Genomic DNA, 21503 nt, shown 5'->3' on the forward strand with positions numbered 1-21503 from the left:
GTTTTCTTTGTTTCTGGAATGTAAAAGTATTCCCATATTCCAAGCAGCAATGGTATTAAACTGGTTTGTGTGTCTTCTTTTAGTTATATTTCATTGCCTGTATTGTAGATGGAGTTTCGATGAAACGGTGACGCATTTCATCTATCAAGGGCGACCAAATGATACTAATCGAGAGTATAAGGCTGTTAAAGAAAGAGGGATACACATTGTTTCAGAGCACTGGCTTTTAGAAGTAGGTAACATTTTTCTCCCTTTCGGTTAAACAGAAATATAAACAAAACTTATTCCGAAGTAACACCAAATTTCAACTAAATATAAGTGTGTTTGATGATCAGCTTTTATGATTATCATGAGTAATTATTTGACATTTTAAAACTCTGGTCCCCCAAAAAGCTTATCTTTCCCCCTAATCATGCTATATACCACAGACCATCCAGTGTCCCTTGTCTGTAACTTTGGTGTTCTCTTTGACTCTTCCCTTGCTTTGCCTTCTCTTCGCTTAAACATCATCTCTCACCACTTTCTCCTCCTTTTTTATTCTTATTGCCCCCATCCTACTACCAATTTGACCACTGACCTGTGAGGTATGGTAATAAACTCTTCACAACTTTTTCCTGAGTCTTTAGTCCATCCATTTTTTCACTAATAAATTCATCTTATGTGCACAAAAGTCATGCATTTCCCATTTTCTTCCAAATAAAGGATAGAAGTTTCAAAGAGGCAAATTTAAGCTTTGAAGTAAAAAAAAAGTTTTCTAACCGTTAGGGCTACTCAGAAGTCAGTTGGGCTGCCTAAGAAGGTAGAGTCCTCCCTGTCAGTCATCAGTTAATAGCCATTTATTTAGTGCCAACTACATGTGCCAGACATTGTGCTAGAGAATCAAAGAAAGGCAAAAAAAACAGTTCTCATTCTCAAGAAACCCAATCTAATGGGAGTTTTCCAGTCTCGTTAAGGTCTTTAAGCAAAGGCTAGATTACTTGGGAGAAAAGGGAGGGTAGTATGGGGTGGGGGGGTGATTTGTTGGAATTTGAGTTCTCCAACTCTGAGCATCTCTGAGATTAAATATATGCTCTTTTGCCTACAGTTAACGTCCCGACAATCTGACATTGCCATAGTTTTCTTGCCTGATGTCATATTCTCTGCCCTTCATTCTATAGTTCAGCTAGATATGCTGTTTTTCTTGTTTGGAATAAACAGTTTCTCCCTATTAAATTATTAACTCCTGAAAGCTGACTCAATGCTAGACATGCCTTTCCAAATCTTCCTCCTTGGTATAAGCCTCCCCTGGTACTTATATAATATATCATAGCCATATATATCATAGTATTTATGGAAGACTATAAACTCTGGGAAAGCAGGAGCCATGTTTTTATCTAAGCTTTGAAGCTCATCTAGCACAATAGCACTGCTTGGCACACAGTAAGTAATATACTACTAATAAGTATATTAATTATGATTATTAATCATTATATTCTTTCATTGAGTTGAGTCACAAGCTTAAACCTTATTTCTTAGTTCTTCGTTGGTAGATCCCCTTTTACCTGAGGTTCTGCTCACAAGTTAAAAGCTGCACAGGTGAAAAAAATTAAGTTTATTTCTTAATAGTTTGTTGAGAATTGGTTCAGTATATTAGTTTGATATGAAGAAGCACTCCTGTGCCAGTGACAGTAACAATAACAATGGAATTAGATTTAGTACTTCAGTGGATGATTTTCCCTTTAAAAAAAAAAGAGAACAGTTAAATTTGCTTTCATCGTGGAGACATTTCATGTAAGCTTTCAAGACCATAGGCTCGTAGATGTTTTTTGTTCTAATCTTAAGACATGAAATATTTAGATAAGCATATTATCTTTTATAACATTGTGGGTCTGTTAAAATTTTTCAATTTTATTAAGACTGTGTTTATGTTGGCAGAGTGCTCAAGAATACAGGCGTCTTCCTGAATCTCTTTATCCACATACTTACAATCCAAAAATGAGCCTGGATATAAGTGCAATGCCAGACAGCAGATTTTGTAGCAGTCGGTCTCCATCAACCAGTAAAATGACCAAAGAGGATGAGGAGGTATTTAATGTAGACCACACATTTAACACCTAGGATGAATGTATAATGCAGTATACAAAAGATATATACAATAATGGTCTCTTTTGAGAAATTGCATTTTTTCCCCCAATAGCCTCTTCTTCATTTATCTTTGGAAGGAAATGATGAAGATATGACCATTGATCAGAAAGAAGTAGCAGGTACAAATGGAGAAATACCAAATATTCCCAAAGGAGGTAAAATTTTCATTTTCCCATCTATAGTCATAAGTTACAAAGGTATTTTTTATATTGTTTTTATGTAAAGAATTACCAGTAGGTCTGCCAGATAATGAATTTTTTGGCTGCAGTATCTTTTAAAAGACTGCCCAGGATCTATGTTGTTGAAGGGAATACTTAGAGAAAAACAGAGATCCTTGAAATATTAGAGCAATGTAAAGGATGATATAAATGTTTCATTCAAAATGCCTTTTTCCGTGAATGAACAAAGGCCATCTTCTCTTCACGTTGCCAAATATATCTGCAAACCTTTTGCCTAATATGTACCAAGTACACAGGTCCAAATGCCACTTTAAGGAACTAACTTTATTTCCATTGGCAAGTCACAACCTCTCAGTGCCTGTTTCTTCATCTGTAAAATGGGGATAATACTCTTAGAACTACCTACCTCACAGGGTTGTTTTGAGGAAAGGGCTTTCAGACAAAATTTGTGCTTTTTAAACATTTGAATTATTTTGAAAAATAAACATTTTTAGGTGCTTCCTTCCTCATGGTACTGTACTAGGTCTATAGATTGAATTAGATTACTGTAGATGTGGACCTCCAAGGGTAATGGTGAAATGGGAAAAGGAAGAGATAATAAGCTTGTTAATTGGTGGGGGGAGGGGCGGAATTAAGTGTTGAGGGACATAGAAAAATTAATAAAATGTCCATTCATTTTATTATGGGGAAAAAAAAGAAACGGACAAAATACTGGATTTAGAGTCAGATGCCTTGGCTTCTGGCTATGCCACTTGTTTGGCCAGGTCATGTCACCTCCAGGAGCTTCAGATTCCCCAGTTATAAGATGAAGGTTTGATGAGGTGACCTTGAGTCCCTTGCCAGCTCCAAATCCATGATGATCTTTATTGTTGATTACCTGCTTTTAATTAGGCTAACATTTACTTATTATTGGATTACCTCAGTCTTTACTTTGGACTAACCTATCATTTATGTATCCATTCACTCATCACGCTGTTCTTCCACAACTCTTAAGAGAGCAGCTGCCATGCTGGATGCTAAAGGTAGCATTATTCTTGTCCTCACAGAACTGGGGAGATAAAATGTCCCTATTTAACCAAGAAGGAAGAAATGGGATGAGATTTCAGAGGGAGGAGAGCAATTCCTGTACTTTATGTGTTGTGATTATTACATGTGTTATATGTGCCTTCAAAGGATGTGAAGATCCTAAAAGGCAAGAGTTTCTGCTTCTTTGTATCCCAGCACCTGATGCCATACTGCAGTGAAATGAGTATTCTTGGTTTGGAATTTGGTGTGGTGTGGAGCCAGTCATCCGACAAGCCTCTCCATCTATAAATGAAGGGGCTGGAAGGATGATCTTCCTGGTTTCATCCAGGCTTAATTCTATGATACTATTGAGGTAGATGCTGAAGAAATGCTTAATAAATGAATTTGTGCCTAGCCAGAGCCTGAGTGTAAACATATTCCAAACCCCATTTGAGAAAAAGAAAAAAGGAACTAAAACACAAACTTAAGTGCTGATTCTCTTGTTATTCCAAGGTCTAACACAGACTCTGGAAATGAGAAAGAGCTTCCAAAAGCAGCTGCAGGAGATAATGTCTGCCACATCAGTAGTAAAAATCCAAGGGCAAAGGAATTCCCTTTCCAGAAATGGTTGTGACAGTTCTTCTTCAACTCCTGATAGCGTCCGGTCTGCACGAAGTGGCCGCAGTCGAGTCCTAGAAGCATTAAGGTATCTGGCTCATGAAGGGAGGCCCTTGGAGGAAGGGAAGAGCTACAGGTTTTTCTCATCTGTTTATGTGTTAGCATTTTAGGAAGGCAGCATGGTGTTGTGGATAGAGAGTTGTACTTAGAGTTACAAAGACCTGAGTTAGAATACTGCTTTAGACACTAGCTGTGTGACCCTAGGCAAGTCATCTCTCACCTCCATTTCATCTGTAAAATGGGGATAATAATAGTACTTACTTCACTGGATTGTTCTGATGACAGAATAAGATAATACATATTAAGAGTTGGCAAGCATCATAGAAATTTAAGACCTTTAAATACAAAGAACTTGAAACATATAAATGTTTACTATTATTATTAGTGTTCAACATTATATTACTTAGAGAAAAGAAATTTAATTTACTCTAGTCAGCATTATCTTGTCATTATTGGCATATCATTTACTAAATGATGATGACTGAACAAGTCCCTTGCTTGTTTAAAAATTATTTCTAATACCATTCAATAATTATTCTATTGGGGTGAGTCAGAATGAAATCTTCTCAACATTTCTGTGCCTATGAGGTAAACTAAAACTTTCAGGACTCACAGTAAATAGGATGGTAGTTTTCTTAATCTAGGACCTAAAGTATTCTCATTACATTTCTAGACAGCATTAAGAAAAGTGGATTCCCATTCTATATACTACCCAAGTTGACCTGGTTGACAATTTACCCCATCTGTGAGAGTTTACTCCCATCTCTTCTGTACCTGTTCCTCCCTCCCCCACCCTACCCCTTCATTCCTGAAATGCTCTTTCTCCCACCTTGGAGTCCCTGGCTCCTTTCAAGGTTCACCTCAAGTAACACTTTCTGAAAGAGACCTTTTCTCATTCCCCAGTTGTTATCAGTGTGGCCTCTTCTGTTCTCTTCCCTACCCCTAAAAGTAAATTTACTTTGTATTTACTTATCCACATATATGTTTTTTCATTTGCTAGAATGCAAACTCCTTGAGGGAAGAAAATGATTTTGTTTTTGTCTGCCTCCCTGCTAGCACAGTACCTGACACACAGATACTTAATAAATGCTTGCATTAAATTGTTATTGTTCATATATATGGTAATAATGTGAATACATACCATTATTGGTGGAGTAACTACTACAGTTTACTGAAAAATTACCTATGGGACACATCTAAAACAGACAGTATTATATACATGATCAGATTTCAATATAACTGACTTTTTTTTTTTACTTAATTGTTTTTTTTTTTTTGGTCACAAGAGAAGGTTCATTCTCCATGGGGCAGGGAAAGGGGTGTTCTTTCCTCCCCCACAAAAAAGAAAAAGAAACCTGTCAGTCATGTTAAAGTCTAAACACCTCAGCAAAATGCTTTTTTAAAAATATTACCTGTAGGGCATATATTAACTCTTCCTAAGACACTAGAACAAATTGTGTTTAATACTGTTTGAATAGCACAAGTTCAGGAAATTAAATTCCAAGAGGAGCTAATCTTCATGGGAGTTAGGAATTTTGAAAAGATGAGTTTTGCCATTGCAAAGGTAGTTTGAACATCACTGTCTACCTGTATTCCTTAGGCAGTCTCGTCAAGCCTTTGCTGATATCAATACAGAGCCCTCCCAGAGTGAACAGATCATTTGGGATGATCCTACAGCACGAGAGGAGAGAGCCAGGTTGGCCAGCAACTTTCAGTGGCCCATCTGCCCTACGCAGTATTCTGAACTTCAAACTAACATAAAGAATTTGGAAGACTCGCCCTTCCAGGAATCTTTGCATGGTTCTGCAATTGCTGAACATGGTAGTGAAAGAGAATTATATTAATGCATTTAATAAGGGTGGTTTTTACTTATTAAAAATATCAAATAGCTTATGGTAGTAATATGGAATTTTAAAGGAAATGAAAAGCATTTTATGTTTATTGTGCAGCTTTAAACTTTAAAATAATTCATAAATATTTGAGAGATTTCATAAGAATGATAGTTCATTTTGTTGATTTTATCTTTGTCCTTGCCTTTCCTCTCAATATTATGCCTTTGTCTAATTTTCTTATTTTTTACTTAAGCTTCTTTTTATATGTTACAACATAAAAGTTAAAAATTAGCTATAAAGATCTTAAACTATAATGTGGTTTTTTTTTTTCTTTTGAAATTGCTCTAAAATATATTGGGAGATAGCCATTATTTTTGCTTGAGATTAAGCTACTTGAATAAGGGGTTACATTTTTGACAAATAACATGCAAGAAACACATATTCACAAATTTCTGGAGTTGTAAGCAGAAAGCCTGATCTAAATCTTGGGTGAACTGGAAAACAGTCCTTACAGTATAGGCAAAATTAAAGTGCTATTGCCATCTGAAGCTACCATATCCAAGTGCACATTCAATTTTGAATCATTACTAAAGCCCTCATGAAGTTGGAATTTGGAAAAACATCTCAAGCACGATCCTCTCTCTCAAAATTGGTGTCTGAGGGGCGGCCAGGTAGCACAGCAAATAAGAGCACCAGCTCCAGTGTCAGGATGACCTGAAGATCGAATCCCGGGCTCAGACACTTAGCACCCACCCAGAAACACCTGGCCGTGTAACCTTGAGCAAGTTACTTAACCCTGATTGCTTAAAAAAAAAAAAAAATTGGTGTCTGATGGGCATGAGAATCCTTCGTGATTCTCTTCCTTCTGACTTTGACAAAAACAGATTGTTTTATTTCTCAGTACCATCTTTATATTCTTCCTGTCATCTCTACTGTTTTTATCATCTAAATTTCAGTTTGTTTCTTTCACTGAAGAGCTTTGCTTGTATTTTCTTCCTGTAATACTTTCTTATATATAGTATTTTTCTCTAATAATGTTCTCACTATAAATTCCTTTTCCTTTTTTCAGATTGGAATTATTCTACAACAATGTAAGACAGAAATTTAGAAAAAAGAAAAAACTTTGTTCCTTTAAAACTGACAAAATTATTTTTTTTAATCCCTGAGACATGGTGGCAATCTCTGTTATTTGTACTTTTAACTCCCCTTAGTTTTAAGGTGAATATATTTCTCAGAATTTATTTTTGTTGTATTCAAATATCCTACTGCTGCATTTTATTTCCCCTCAGTGGTCTGTGATCCAAGAGATGTGCGTGTAACTGAGGTCCCAAAACAGCCAGTTTGTGAAGACCTGGAAACTACAGTAAAAGACAGCTACCTCATCCCTACGCCACAAGCCCCCAGCATTGCTTTCCCCCTAGCTAACCCACCTGTGGCTCCTCACCCCAAAGAAAAGGTAAAGCTAGAAAATACGTTCCCAGCATGATAATATGATTTGTTTTAAATATTCAGTAAGCTATCAGTCAGTTTTAAAGAAATGTGCTAAATATACATATGCTTACAATGTGAATATTTTCTAAATCAGAAATTGTTTCATTTCAGACAGTACAGGCAGAGGAGACACATGAAGAATTAGAAAAACAATACCGATTTCAGCTATCATCTCTTAATCCTCAGGAGCGAATTGATTATTGTCATCTAATTGAGGAATTAGGTAACGATACTTTTGTTAAACCGTAAAAGCCTACATAATAGTTTTCTTAGGTAGTTAAACATTGCTAACTGTTTTTAGCCAGAAAAACTGGAGTGGAAAAAGTAATGTGTATGCCATATAATGAGTCAAATCATAGCTAGGACCAGAATGTGTTTACTAGTCCATTGGTCATGGTGTCAAAGTACTTAACCACTTAGCAACCTCAGCTCTCTAGAGAACTTGAAATAGCAGCTTTGAAGTCCCAGTAGTAAAACTCTATACTTTGACTGTTTTTAACATAATTCTCAAACAAGCTTAGTCGTCAGGACTCCTATACTACATTGGTTTAGAAACTGCAAAGTAAAATAAATGATGGGAGGAGGAAATGTTATTAGGCAAAAGAAATAACAGCTTAGAATCTGGTTTTTGAGGGAGGAACTGAAAACTTATCACCATACAGTGGGGCAAGCTACAAATTAGAGTAATGGTGTCTAAGAATGACAGCCTGGAGTGAGTCGATCAAGAAATCTTTATTAAGTGCTCACTATGTGCTGGGTACAGTGACAAAAGATAAAATGGCACTTGCCTTCCAGGAGGTTATATTCAAATGTATTCACAATAAAGTAAAAAAAAAGTGGGAGGGCCTTAGGGGCCAGTGAGAAATGAGGAAAGACTTCATGGAGAAGGTGGTGCTTAAATAGAATTTTGAAGGAAGCAAGAGATTCCAAGAGGTAGAGGTGTGGTGCAGTGGGACCACAGTTAAGACATAGGAAACAGCCCCTGTAAAAGTACAGAGATGGGAGATTAAGGGTCATGTAAGGAACAGTAAGGAAGCCAGTTTAACTGGATTATACAATGTAGAAAGGGAAATAATGTAAAATAAGGTAGAAAAGGCAGGTTGTAGGCTAGTTATAAAGGAATTTAAAAGCCACAAGAGTTCATATTTGAGGGAGAGATTAGAGTCTTTTGAGTAGGAGTCACATTGTCAGATGTGCACTTCAGGAAAAGAAGAAGAGGCAGGGGAGGCCAGTTAGAAGGCTGTTATAATAATATGGGCCAGAGGTGATGAAGACCTGAACTAGGGTGGTGTCTTATGTGAGGACAAAGAAAGGGGAAGAAGGAGATGATTAGTAAAAAAAATGTTGTGAAGGTAGAAATAACAAGATCTTGGAAAGTACTGGATATGAGGGGTGATGGGTGGGTAGACTAACCTGGGTGGTTGGAAGGATAGTGTTATCCTGAACAGAAATATGTAAATTCACAGGTGGTATACCTTAGGTAGGGAGAAGATTATGAGTTATTTTGACCTAGTGAGATTGAGATGGCTACTCAGCCATCCATTTTGAAATAATCAGGAAGCCATTAGAAGTATGTGACTCAGGAAAGAAACTAGGACTTGATGTACAGATTTGGGGATGATTTGGATCATATATATGGAATATATATAGAATATATGGAAAGTGAAGAGAAAAAGACCCAGGATAAAACATTAAGAGTATACCCACAGTTAGGGGATAGCAAATGAATAAAGAACCACCAAAGGAGACTGCAGAGCACTCAGGACAGCCAAGAGAGCAACGTCACAAAAACCCTCGAGGACAAAATATACAGGAGAGAGGGATCAGCTCTGTCAAATGCTACTGGGAGTTCATGCAGTATGTAATTTGGGGAAAAAAAGCTGTAAGATCAGATCAGGTTATTCATATCAGTAACTTTTGGAGGGAGCAGTCTCGATGAGTCATGAGGTTGAGAGTCAGATTGCAAAGGGATGAGAAGAGAAATGGAGGCAACTGGCGCAGATGGCTTTTTCCAGGAGTTGGCTGGGAAAAGGATAAAGACAGTATGACAGCTTGAAGCGATAAGGGAGACTCGGGTATGTTTGTAGGCAGAAGGAAAGGAACCAGTCAAGAGGGAGAAACTGAAGATTAAAATGGAAAGGGCAATGAATGTGGGCAATCTGCTGGATAAAAGGAAGAAAAGGATAGAGGATCATTGATGACCATAGAAGGGCTGGCTGTGGCAAGAAGGCTCATCTCTTCCTTAGAGACAGGAGTAAAGGAAGAAAGAATGAGAGATGGCATCATGGGGGTTTTAGCGGGGGGAGGGAGGGGAATGCACTAGACTTAAAAGAAAAGGTTTGAAACAACCTCTGGGAAAGTGGCATAGAGAATCAATTAAGGTACAGGAATAAAAGGATTGTCTTGCAGTAGTGAAGTATCCAGTTGAATTTCAAGTCATCAAAAAGTTAAACTATGTTCCATATCTCATGTTGAAGTGTATGTAGTAAGTATGAAGTCTGTAGTACATTTTAGGAAGATTCCTACCAAAAGTGCTTAAAGCTAAAAAATTTGGGCATTATTTTTCTGATTTTAATTCTTTTAAACATACAACAAAGTTATCATGTAATTTACTCACCCTGAGATGGCTAGCATTAGACATGGGGGGAGGGGTTCTTTCTATGGATGCAGATAGTATCTTCCTTCATAGAACATTTGTAGTTAATTTGGGTATTTATAATAGTCTGACTCAGTCATTCAGAGTTGTTCTTAAAACAGTTTCTAGCATTTAAAAGGACTTTATCAATATGAAAAATTCACTCAGTGCCTCATTCCTCATTGGTGCTCCATAGCTGTGACTATGCCTTTTGTTGACAAAGATAACCTGGATTTTTTAGTGACTTTGTCAGTGGAACACAAGCTCTACCAGGTTCTACTATGTTGAAACAATCTTTAGGTTTAGTTCTGGCAAAAGATTGTGTAATTTCTAAGGAGCTACCTTGTTAAATAAAAGACTCATCACCAGTCTGCTGGCCAGTTGGCTTTGGTCATGGTAAAGCCATCAAAAAAAAAAAATACAAGATGTTCCTCAGTCCTGTGGAGACCTTTTCTGCTTCTGTAGTGATGGTGGCAGAGTGGTGGCAGTACAAATCACCATTTTGAACCAATCTATAAAAATTAATTTAGCTTTTGGTGCTCTAAATGTAGCTCTTTATCCAGAAGACATACTCCATGAAGAACTGAATATTTTGTCATTCTCCATAAATGAAACCAAAGAAAAAGGAATTGCATTAAATGGGATAATGATTTACAGTTCTTGGAGAGTCAAATAAAGGCAATAAAAAGCATTGCAGGGGATATTTAATCATCTCAAATTTTAGTGTTCATAAGTATTTGTGCCCCCCCCCAAAAAAAACTGCCATAAAAATAAAATAAATGTCTCAACATCAATTAGAAGATAAGGAGATAGATAATTCTACAAAGAGCTTGTTAGGATGCTCCAGTTAAATCAACTTAAATTTTCATACTCAATGTCATCATTCCAAGTGAGCAGAGGAGAAAATGGTGTGGGGGAATAAAAGATGCTTGAAAATATGGTTCAGGAATTAGGAGTAAGCAAAAGGCATGTAGACGCTATAGAAGCTTTATACCTTACATCCTGAAAAGAATTAGCAAGTACCAAATCTGGTGAGTGCTAAATAACATTACAAAAACTGAGCCTGGTTGCATTTTCCTGGACAAGACCTGTCACATACTACCCTACAAAAGGCACTTAACCCTTTTGGGCTTGTTAAATGAGAGATACTGGACGAGATGAACTCGTAAGTGATCTTCTGGCACTAAATTTATGATCTTGTGGTTCATAATTGGTATGGGAGTCATGTCTGTGTCCAGGCAGATGACCAATTTTGGATCATAGTTTGATGCCTGGAGGTACCTTTGTCTTAGATGTGCTACTAGAAGAAGTGGAAATGACTCTGAGAGGGAAAAAAATGTGGGAGCTACACCAAAAATACAGAAGAGGGCTGCTGCATTTGAGGTGAGACAATTTCACAGGCACTAAAGAGTCATTCCTCAAGGAACGTGAAATTGTGCTATCGTGACAACTTGGAAAAAAGTCTCAGACCTTGTCATTACTGCAAGGTGACTCAGAGGAGGGTGCAGACCAACCCGTCCACCTACTTCCTTTACAGAGATGCTATGAGAATCTCACAAGACCGGCCTCCTTGATGACAGTATTAGGAGAGAACAAGCAATGTTCTACAAAAAAAATCTTTACCATCTCAGAACTGACTGAGAGACAGGGAATAGATCTCTCTGCACTGTGTATTGAGTGTAAAAAAATTTATTTTGGCAGAACAAAATGCCACCCAAAGGGTTTTCCTCTAATAAAGGATCACCCGTGAATTTGTCAGAATCATACAGGATTCCTTGCAAGATTTAACAAGAGAAGTAAATTCATTCATTTATCCTCTGCTGATGAGGCATAAAACAGGAAGATGTGTGTTCACTAAAGATATTCCTCACTTTGTATCTGTTCATCATCTAAATACAAAGTCCAGATTAGAGGGATTCTCTGTAGGTCCAGATGTTAACATTTGTAAATGACAGGCTGATTATGTCAAACCTTAGATCATTCAAAAAAGTTAGGACCAAGTAATCACATAGGAAGAACCAAGTGGATAAAGAAAGAATGACTGTTAAAACAGTTGAATAGAATAGATAAAACCTGTAGGACTGCTCTGTCCATACATACATCTTGGACGCACTGTGATTGGACAATCAGTAGTCCCGAATGGAAGGGGGGGGGGGAGTAGACTGGATTGTCTTTGGAAAATAGCAGAACTATTTTAATGACCTCAAGCTTCTCACTGAAACAAAGGGCCATTGCTAAAAACACCTTGTTCTGTGATACTGGACAGCCTAGTCCCGGAACACCACAGTCTGAAGAACTGAAGCTGAGGATCACCCACAGAGCAATTGAAAAGCTGCAGACACATTACACACAAGGAAATATTCATCAGAAAAAGCCAGAGTGAGGGACAGCCAGCAGACAGCTCCCTGGCTCCACTGGTATTTGAAGAATGTTTCAAGGAATTCAAGGAATGTCTCCAGTGTGTTGGGTTGACCCCCTATAGTGGATTTATTAAAAGATGTAAACAGTAATTACAGGATGGACAGACTTGAAGGTTTTGGAGGAAACAACTACATTAAGGAAATAACAGATCTATTGGATTATTGGTCAGTAATGCAAAATAACTGAGTTTTGTGACTACTGTGCCTCAGAATTATCTGGTTGTGGTTTTGGTTTTTTTTTGCAAGGTTGTTGCTCCAATGTGTAGAAAGTATACTATGTTAAATAGGTGCTATATTTGCAAGCAGCAGGAAGAGTAATGGATGATGTACAGAAATAATGCTACCTGCTTCCAAAACCATGATGGACAAGAGGGTGAATGCTGCTGTGTCATGGGGAGAAATCCTGGAGCGTCCTTCAAATAGAGAAACCCTGAAGTACTTCCAATAGAGAGCATTTCAGTATTGCTGCTCTCCCTAACTCACTGAATTGTCAGGACACTTTTACTCCCCAGAACCAGAGGCATCAAGCAGCAAAACCCCTGAGAGTGGCCAGAACCAGGTAGAAGATGTTCAACAAGAGACATAAAAATACAACATGGATAATGTTAACTTGGGGCTTTCTAAGTCAATATGGGCTCCCAGGGATTGATTTCTATTTGGCTTTTATATCACTGGTGAAAACCATATATTTTGAAACTTTCCTCTATTTAAAAACATGAAGTATGCTCAACAGATCTGACACACATTTTGAAAGGCATGTCAGTTAGTTTTAGATGGGGCCCTAGGGTCTTTGGAGTAGAGAGAAACTGAAGTACTTGGTAGTTTGCTAAATTTCCAAATCTACGCTCTCCACACAGATTTCTCTTTTCTGACCTAACCAAATTCATATTCTATAGGCCCAAATTATCTAAATATCAACTGTCAGGAAGTGTTTTTGCCATCTTATGTCCTTTCTCCCTTCCCTACCTCCCCCCATTTGGAAAGTAGTGTTTGCACAAAATGAAACAGGTCTTAGTGAAAGTACTTTACCACAAGGACAGCATCTTCTGAAGACCAGAGATTTTATTGTATTCCTAGGAGAAGACTTTGTGGTATAGTAGAAGGAATGTTGGATTGGGATTTTGAAGGCCTAGTTAAGTCTTAGGTCTGCCTTTTGTTTTGTGATGCATGGCTAAGTCATGTCTCTGACCTTCATTTTACTCATTTGTAACCAGACAACCTCTAACTTAAGGCCTTTTGAAGATCCAACACTTGAGTCCACTTAAGTAGTGTTTAGTGTATGCTCCGTTGAGTGAGAAATAACAAAAGAAAGCTATGTCTGGAAGGCCAGAGTTCAAATCCAGCTTCAGAAGCTTACTGTATGATTTTGGGCACATCACTTAAGCACTACCTCAGTTTCCTCATCTATAAAATGAGAATAATAGCACCTAGCTCCCAGGGTAGATGAGGATCAAATGAAATAATAATTGTAAAACGCTTAGCACATAATAGTGCTATATGAATATTAACTATTATTGTTTTGTCATTATTATGTCATAAGCTTTAAATGATTGGTATGATATCTTTAAGGTTAAAAAAGCAACCTGAGGACTGACCATAAAGCCTAAAAGAGAAATGGAAAGTTAGAGATTTCATTTTTCCTTCTTTTGCAACTATGCCTAAATTTTTGTCATTCCTTTAACATGTGTGTATGTATAGGTGCCATGGGATGCTTAGAGAGGTGTAGCCCCTCTGGTGTGAGGGCTTGCCGGCCTTTTTCAGAGCCATTTATTCACCTTTGATGTCCACTTGTCATCCAACTCTCACCAGTGGCTCCAAGAAGCAGTAGCATGCACATGACTCCACCCTGGTAAACTGTCTCGGCAGATACTCGGCTTTAGCAGAAGCAGAAACTGCAGAGCACTTAAGAGCTTGGTCAGCTACTGCATCCTGGGCCGTCTCCAACTATCTTGATATGTCTTACAACTGAACTTCAATGACTAACCAGATTGAGGCTGACAACTTTACGAAGCTCTACCTCATTTAAATCCAATTCACTCCCAAGTCAAGACATCACTCCACCACTTTCTGTACCCTGCCCCCCATCATGATGTCACTGCTCTTTGAAAATGAAGGATGAGCTACAACACTGATGATAGCTTCAGCTTTTCTCCTCCTTGCTTTGCCTTCTCCCATGATTGTGCTTTTCTCTTGAGCATGTATATAGTTTCCCTTACCTTTGCTTACTTCTACTAAATTTCTCTGAAACATCAAAAAGTTCCTTTTCTATTCATGACTACATGTGTCTTTCATCATAGGTGATGATTTCACTATTTTCAATGTTATATTTAGACTGTATAGGAAAAGCTTGTGAAAAAGATTTTTTTTTTTTTACATTGGGTGTTCTCTAGTCAACTAAGAATTTTCTTACCAGGAAAAACTGCCTTGAAATGAATCTGTTTTAAATGCATAACTAATTACGCTCTCCTTTAGGTGGCTTTGTGCTAGAGAAACAGTGCTTTGATCCAAGCTGTACACACATTATTGTGGGACATCCTCTTCGGAATGAGAAGTATTTGGCTTCAATGGCTGCTGGAAAGTGGATACTTCATCGTTCATACCTTGAGGCTTGCAGAGCAGCTGGATGCTTTGTCCAGGTATGTATTCATTTTTCCTTGAGGTAATTATAGGTCCTAAGTACGTTAACATCCAGAATGGTGAAAGAAGAATGAAATGAAAAAAAGACTAACTAGAGTTACTAAATCACAACTTATTCCATGGCACCAAAGGTATAAAAATGTTAATAGTGGGAGTTCAAATAACCAGATTATTTTTTTTTATTTTAATTACTTGAATTTTAATATATCTCTGATGTCCATAGCATTCAACAGAGCTTACTCGTATAACAGGTAATTTTTGGGTTTTTTTGCCAGCCTTGAGCTTTCACATTGATATTCTTTTGATATTATTTATGGTAGAACATTTAGCTTAATAAGACTTTCATTAGAAGAATTATTTTTTTTTAAAGCAATTGGGGTTAAGTAACTTGCTGAAGGTTACACAGCTAGTTATTTCTGGGTGTGGTACTAAGTATCAGAGCCTGGATTTGATCCCAGGTCATCCCAAGAAGAATTATTAAAATATCTCATAGCAAGGTATTCTTATTCACATAAAGGCAGTTGCCTTTATCATAAAAAGTAGGGGGATTCTTTGTCTACCTTCTAAATTCATGTTCAGCATCAGGTTGTGGAAGCTTCCTGGTGCTTTTTATTTTTTGTAGGTAAGAGGAGAACCCTCTTAGGTCTGTGAAAAGTTAGGAACTTGGCACTCACTGCTACCTTTTAATTTTAACTAAGCCTCAAAAAGTGCAATTTGTCATGGTAGTTATTTGGTGATTCTGAATCAGACATGTCTTTAGGCTACAATTTTATTAAAAGCCAAAAAGTTTACTGAGTCTAAAATTTTCTAGGAAGAAGAATATGAATGGGGAAGTAGTTCCATACTTGATGTTTTGAATGGAATCAGTGTACAGCAGAGGAAACTAGCACTTGCTGCAATGAGATGGAGGAAAAGGATTCAGAAAAAACAAGAGGAGGGCATTGTTGAAGTATGTGTGTATTTGTATGTTTATTCACTGTATGTATTCATATATGTAGTGGACCTGGGATCTTCTCAGCATAGGGATCAGCTACTTCTGCCAAAGGTTGGGTACCTTTGCAACTTCATATAGAAAAGTTGTTGTGCAGTCAGCAGTGATCCCAAACGAAGCACAAATTAATGTTATTTTGCATCATACTTTCATTTTGTTAAACATTTTATTCATATGTATATACATATATAATTTATGCACAGTACATATACATAGATATTATTAACCTAGAAGAATCTAAGCACCTTAAGGGTAGGTTATTGCATTTTCCTTTGTGTTCACGGCACCTCGTTCTCCCTGTCATCTTTATTTGTACATAATATGTTAGTTCTTGTCCTCTTTTGAGTATTTCATAAATTCGTTATAATTGCTATTGACATAGACAGCAATTCCTGTTGATACTGCATCAGTCCAAATACCTCCTTTTGGCATGTGCCTAGATTTTTTTATTCCACCTAATTTTCCTTAGTGTTCAACTAACCAACTTTTAAAAACCTCTTAAAATGTATTTTTCTTCATATTTTTTCCAAATAATTGTCTACCTCTATTATATCTTTTCCTTTAGAACATGGTTAGGAAAATTCAAAAATGAAATGAGAGAGTCTTGCTTTTACCTCATGTTTTAAAAAGACACTAGGAAATGCTGAACACAGGTGAAGCTGCTTTTTTATTAGTAGTCAACTTTTTTATATGTCATTCTTATCAGTGTCAGTTCCTAGCACTTGTTTTTGGGTTAGGGAGAAGATTCTCCTTTCAGATTGATTTAAACACTTGCCTTTCTTTTGTTGTAGGGGGCTTTTAGTGGGTGGAAGGTGATTTTAAATGTTGATCAGTCCAGAGAAGCAGGATTTCGGCGTCTTCTTCAGTCTGGAGGAGCAAAGGTTTGTTGAACCAAAATGAACTGAATTGTGTCAAATCACTTTTTTTTTTTTTACTTGAAATTAACTTTTTTCTCATGTTTTCTGAGATGTGGTGATCAGTGAAAGGAGACCATGGAATCCTCTCCTCTGACCCAGTGATTATGATCCTGCATTGTTTTACCACTAGGTATTACCTGGTCATTCTGTGCCTCTGTTCAAAGAAGCCACACACCTTTTTGCTGACTTCAGTAAGCTGAAACCAGACGACACCAGAGTTAACATTGCAGAAGCTGCTGCCCATAAAGTGAACTGCTTGAAGCCAGAATACATTGCAGATTACCTGATGCAGGTTTGTGGGACTGTTTTTTAATTAATTGCAGCCAGAAAGCATTAAATCAAGAAAGGCATCATCCATGCTCTAGTGCTTATGATGATGTCCTGTTCCATAATATTGGAACAATTACCTCCACCATTGGGTCTAACATCTCCGTCTATCTGATGACTTTTTTTCTATTTAAGTTTTATAATACCCCTCACCTAGATCAGACCATTTTTTCCATTTGTTAAAAACTTAAGAATCTTTTTAAGAACCCTGGAATTTATATTTGTAGTTTCCCTTTTTTCATACTTCCAAATCACATGTACTTTAGGAAATCACTGGCATTTTGAGAACTATGGGAGAGGGAATAAAGAGTATTTTTTTGTTTTACAGGAATCTCCTCCATCACTGGAGAATTATTCTCTGCCTGAAGCAGTCTCATTTCTCCAAAATAATAAGGAAACTGGGACAGGATTATCACAGAAGAGAAAAACTACTACAGAAATAAATAAATTCAAGCGACCAAGAATATACTAATATGGGTCTTTCTTTTAGTTAATGTGAAATATTTTGAAAATTAAAATTTGCAATGTTAATGTCATGAATTTGTGTGGTGATTAAAAAAAGCCTGGATAAAAAATTTAATTATCTTTGGTGCTGTTTCATCAGCAACAGGTATATATTTCAGAGTTATTGGGCCTACATTTTTATATGCAGTCATGAATCAATTTACATACAGGTTGGGTTTTTTGTTTTAAGTGGCACAGAAGATAGAGTGCCTGGCCTCGAGTCAGAAAGACTCATTAAAAGAGTCTTTATTTCTGCATGGAATTTGTTTAGTTTCGGTTTTATAGCAAAGGCATAAGGATGTGGCATATTAAAGTGTAATTAATATACAGGTCCATCACAAGCTTCCAAAAGTATTTGCCTCATTTTAGGGAAGAAACCAAAATATATACAACACTTTTAAGTCAGGATGTATAGAAATGCAGATAGCAACCAGTAACAAAGATAGAACAGTTCATTCTAATATAATTATCAGAAATTCAAATACCAGCACTGAGCTAAGCCACAGCTGAGAACTGTAGACATGTAAATCTGCTATAATCTCCAGGTTTTAATTCAGTCTCATACTCATTTAACATCTATAGTACTTATTCAGTAACCATTTGTGTTTGCTTGATTGTTGATGTTTGATTAAGATTTTCTCTAAGGCATCAAGCTAGGTAAGTTAATTTAGTACGTTATAGTAAGATTTTCAACAAAGCTGGTAGAAATTTATCAAGTTAGAAGACTATATAGCAAGCCCCTAACTCCCCCCCAGAAAGATAAACTACTGTTGTTCTAGGTTGTAAATCACTGAAAGAAAGAGCTCTTCTATGAGAAAACAAGATGTCTAGGACATGGTCCCTTCCCTCAAGGAGTTTATAACTTATCTGGAAAGATGAAGCAATATATGATGAATGTTACCAGCATTCAGGAGAGTAATTTCCTTGAGGGTTCCAGGCAAGGGAGGTGGGAGAGAATGTAGCTGGTGCTTTTAGGATGGGTTAGAAAGGACAGGAAAAAAAATGTACTAGAAATTTTTATGTGGTGGAAATGTTCCAATAGCAGACAAGGTTTTATGATTTTACCCTGGAGAGTATGGATCTGAACAAAGTCTCTAGCTGTACTCTATTGTGCCACAAGATGGTGCCCTTACCTGGGGAATGTAAAATGCTGTGTCCAGTCACCTTGGCCTGTTAACAATTCAGCAAGGGACCAGCCAATGAGCAGATAAAGGCAGCTTCCTTTACCAAGACCATCATTTCATCCATTCATTACAAGAGGGGACATACAGCTTGGACCCAGATCTTCTGGCTCTCCACTTCCTAGATCATACTAACTAATAAAAAAAATGAGCATATTAGAATAGAGCTACCTACCAGCCCCATTTTCATCCAGTGGCAGTTAAATTCCTACACATCACAGATTTTAATTGTATGTTTTTCTAGTGCAGATATTATACTACTCCCTCCCCTGCCCTTGAAGGAACTATAGGCTAAAACTCACTGATCCGTCTTCCTAACAATACTACAGACCAGAATTGCTCACAAGTAAAGAACAGCAGTTTCCGTTCATTTTCTCTTTTCTTGATCAAAGCACTTAATAGGTAGTTAAATTACCAAGTAAATGGAGGACATAGGCGGAATAAACCACAGGATAGCTCATTAGTGGAGTGAAGAATTCTCAAGGTAAATAAAATCAAGAGAAATGAAGCACCTAGAAAACCAGGGAAAGTTTAGATTCTTTGGATGTTGTTTATCCACAAATGCTTCCTGTATTCATCAAGGAGCCACAAACTGAGTTGGGAGACTAGAGGACCCCGGCTGCCCAACAGCACAGCTAGAAATCGGAAATCTCCGTCGAGGGGGGATCCCACCGGGCCTCTGTAAGCAGCCTGTTTCCTTTGCATACAGGACTGAGTTTTAGAAAGCATTTATAACAAACCTACATTTGCCTCTTTCAGTTTCCTCTTCTTGCTTCCAGAGTAATTAATAGAGAAGTAATGAAGACGCTCAGTGAAGACCTTACAAAAGTTTAGTCTAATGGTGGCATAAAGGAGGGAGACAGTGCAGTGAATGAAAGAAGCACTTCTGTGTGCCACGGACAAAAACAACATTCCTGTTTGAGAAACTCAAGCTCTCGTTGGGGGGAGGGGAACACCCATGAAAAGGCACACTTTAGTGACAACAGCTGAAGAAGGCACAGGAGGTCAGACGAGGGGCCTGAAGGACAGAACGGGCTGGCAGGGACAGAGGGGAGGGTCTATCAGTGAGGGCAAGCAGGCTTCTATGGGTACTGGGGCCTGGGTAGTCAGTCAACAGGCAGCAAAAGGATGAGACAGAAGACAGGGCTGAACCCAAAGTCAGGAAGAAGTTGAGTTCAAATCTGCATCAGACACTTGCTAGCTGTGTGACCTTGGGCAAGTCACTTAACCTGTTAGCCTTGGGTTTCTTCATCTGTACAATGGAGGTAATAATAACGGCACCCACCTGGCAGGGTTGTGAGGATCAAATGAGAAGAGTAATTGTAAAGCTCTTAGCAGTCTGGCATACGGCAGGCACTATATGAACATGTGCTATCATTAACCAAGCATTCATTGTCACCTACTACAGATGAGGCCCTGTGCCAAAGTACTGGGGCATATAAATAGGATCTCACAATCCAGTGAGGGAGAAGACACGTAGATAAGACACACCTGGAAGCCCTCGAGGCCACCGATGGCCCTCCAAGTCCTCGAGTGCAGCCCTCTGACTGAATCCAAACTTCACAGAACAAACCCCCTCAAAAGAATGTGTTCTGTAGAACTTGGGCTCAGTCTAAGGCAGGAGGGGACAAAGGGCAGAGCACAGAAAACCTGCAAACCTTATACTCTGGCAAAACTACCCAGCACAAAGTGCTTACATAGGGCGTCTAATGCATATCTACACAGAGACACAGACACACACACATGCACAGAGACGCACACGCAAAGACAGACACGCAGACAGAGACACACACATGCACACGGAGACACAGACACACAGCCACACACGTCCTCTTGGTTCCTTTCTAGATCAGCTAAAAAAAGGTCTGCTACACTAAAAGGCTGCCAGGCTCAGATTAGTTACAAATGACAACAGAAGATGAAACATGCTTCCCCTTTAGAGAAATGGAACATGACGGATTCAGAACACTAGCCTCTGCACAGACCCAGAGATGTATCTGCTGGTTTTCCTCCATTACAGAAAAAAGGGGTCAACTTTCCGTGTGTTCAGGGGTGCTGAGGGGAGGAGGCTGGGCGAGCAGGCCAGGGAGGATACCGGGTAACAACTGGTGTAAAATACAAAAGGCATCAACAAAAAAAATGACGGAGGATTCTCAGTCATGGCGTTTACTTCCTGATTAGTCTGACAGTCATTCCAAGCATATGTGGGTGGGAGGTAGTTAAGAAGAGCCCCCACAGACCATCGAGTCCAACCTCCCTACACCTGAAAAAAAACCCGCTATTCACTGTGCATGAAGCCCTAGGGATAAAGGTATCCAACAGTCCCCGCTGTCCAGGAGCCTGCAGTGGGAGGGTGGGGGGGGCTGGAGGAGGAAACAACACGTACACAAATAAGTGAATACAATGTCCGAGGAGGAGGGTGGCATTGGGAAAGGGCCTTGAGGAGGAGCCAACACGGGCCGTGCAGAGAAGGAAGTAGGCTAAAGATTCTAGGAGGCCAGGGAAGCGGGGAAACAGGCCATGGCCAGCAACCTTGACCAGAGCGAGAGCTGCAAGACGGAGAAATCCACATCTTCTCCTAA

The 21503-nt window shown here is 38.3% G+C and overlaps 1 protein-coding gene across 3 annotated transcripts in view; it reads left to right on the plus strand.

The window, feature by feature from the left end:
* Positions 1-17772, plus strand: part of LOC138161617 (DNA topoisomerase 2-binding protein 1-like) — a 54890-nt gene extending 37118 nt beyond the window's left edge. For all 3 annotated transcript variants that reach the window (XM_069088364.1, XM_069088366.1, XM_069088365.1), the window contains 12 exons: positions 109-232; positions 1915-2064; positions 2177-2279; positions 3822-4014; positions 5587-5807; positions 7108-7274; positions 7421-7532; positions 14837-15000; positions 15813-15950; positions 16784-16873; positions 17040-17201; positions 17565-17772. In XM_069088364.1, coding sequence (XP_068944465.1) covers positions 109-232; positions 1915-2064; positions 2177-2279; positions 3822-4014; positions 5587-5807; positions 7108-7274; positions 7421-7532; positions 14837-15000; positions 15813-15950; positions 16784-16873; positions 17040-17201; positions 17565-17708 — 1768 coding nt within the window. In that variant the 3' untranslated portion in view covers positions 17709-17772. The remainder of the gene's footprint in view (positions 1-108; positions 233-1914; positions 2065-2176; positions 2280-3821; positions 4015-5586; positions 5808-7107; positions 7275-7420; positions 7533-14836; positions 15001-15812; positions 15951-16783; positions 16874-17039; positions 17202-17564) is intronic.
* The last annotated feature ends 3731 nt before the right edge of the window (positions 17773-21503 follow it).

Source organism: Petaurus breviceps, unplaced genomic scaffold (assembly GCF_028583685.1).
Source record: "Petaurus breviceps papuanus isolate PSGF00001 unplaced genomic scaffold, PetGlider_PUasm1.0 185, whole genome shotgun sequence".
NCBI classification, from domain to species: domain Eukaryota; kingdom Metazoa; phylum Chordata; class Mammalia; order Diprotodontia; family Petauridae; genus Petaurus; species Petaurus breviceps.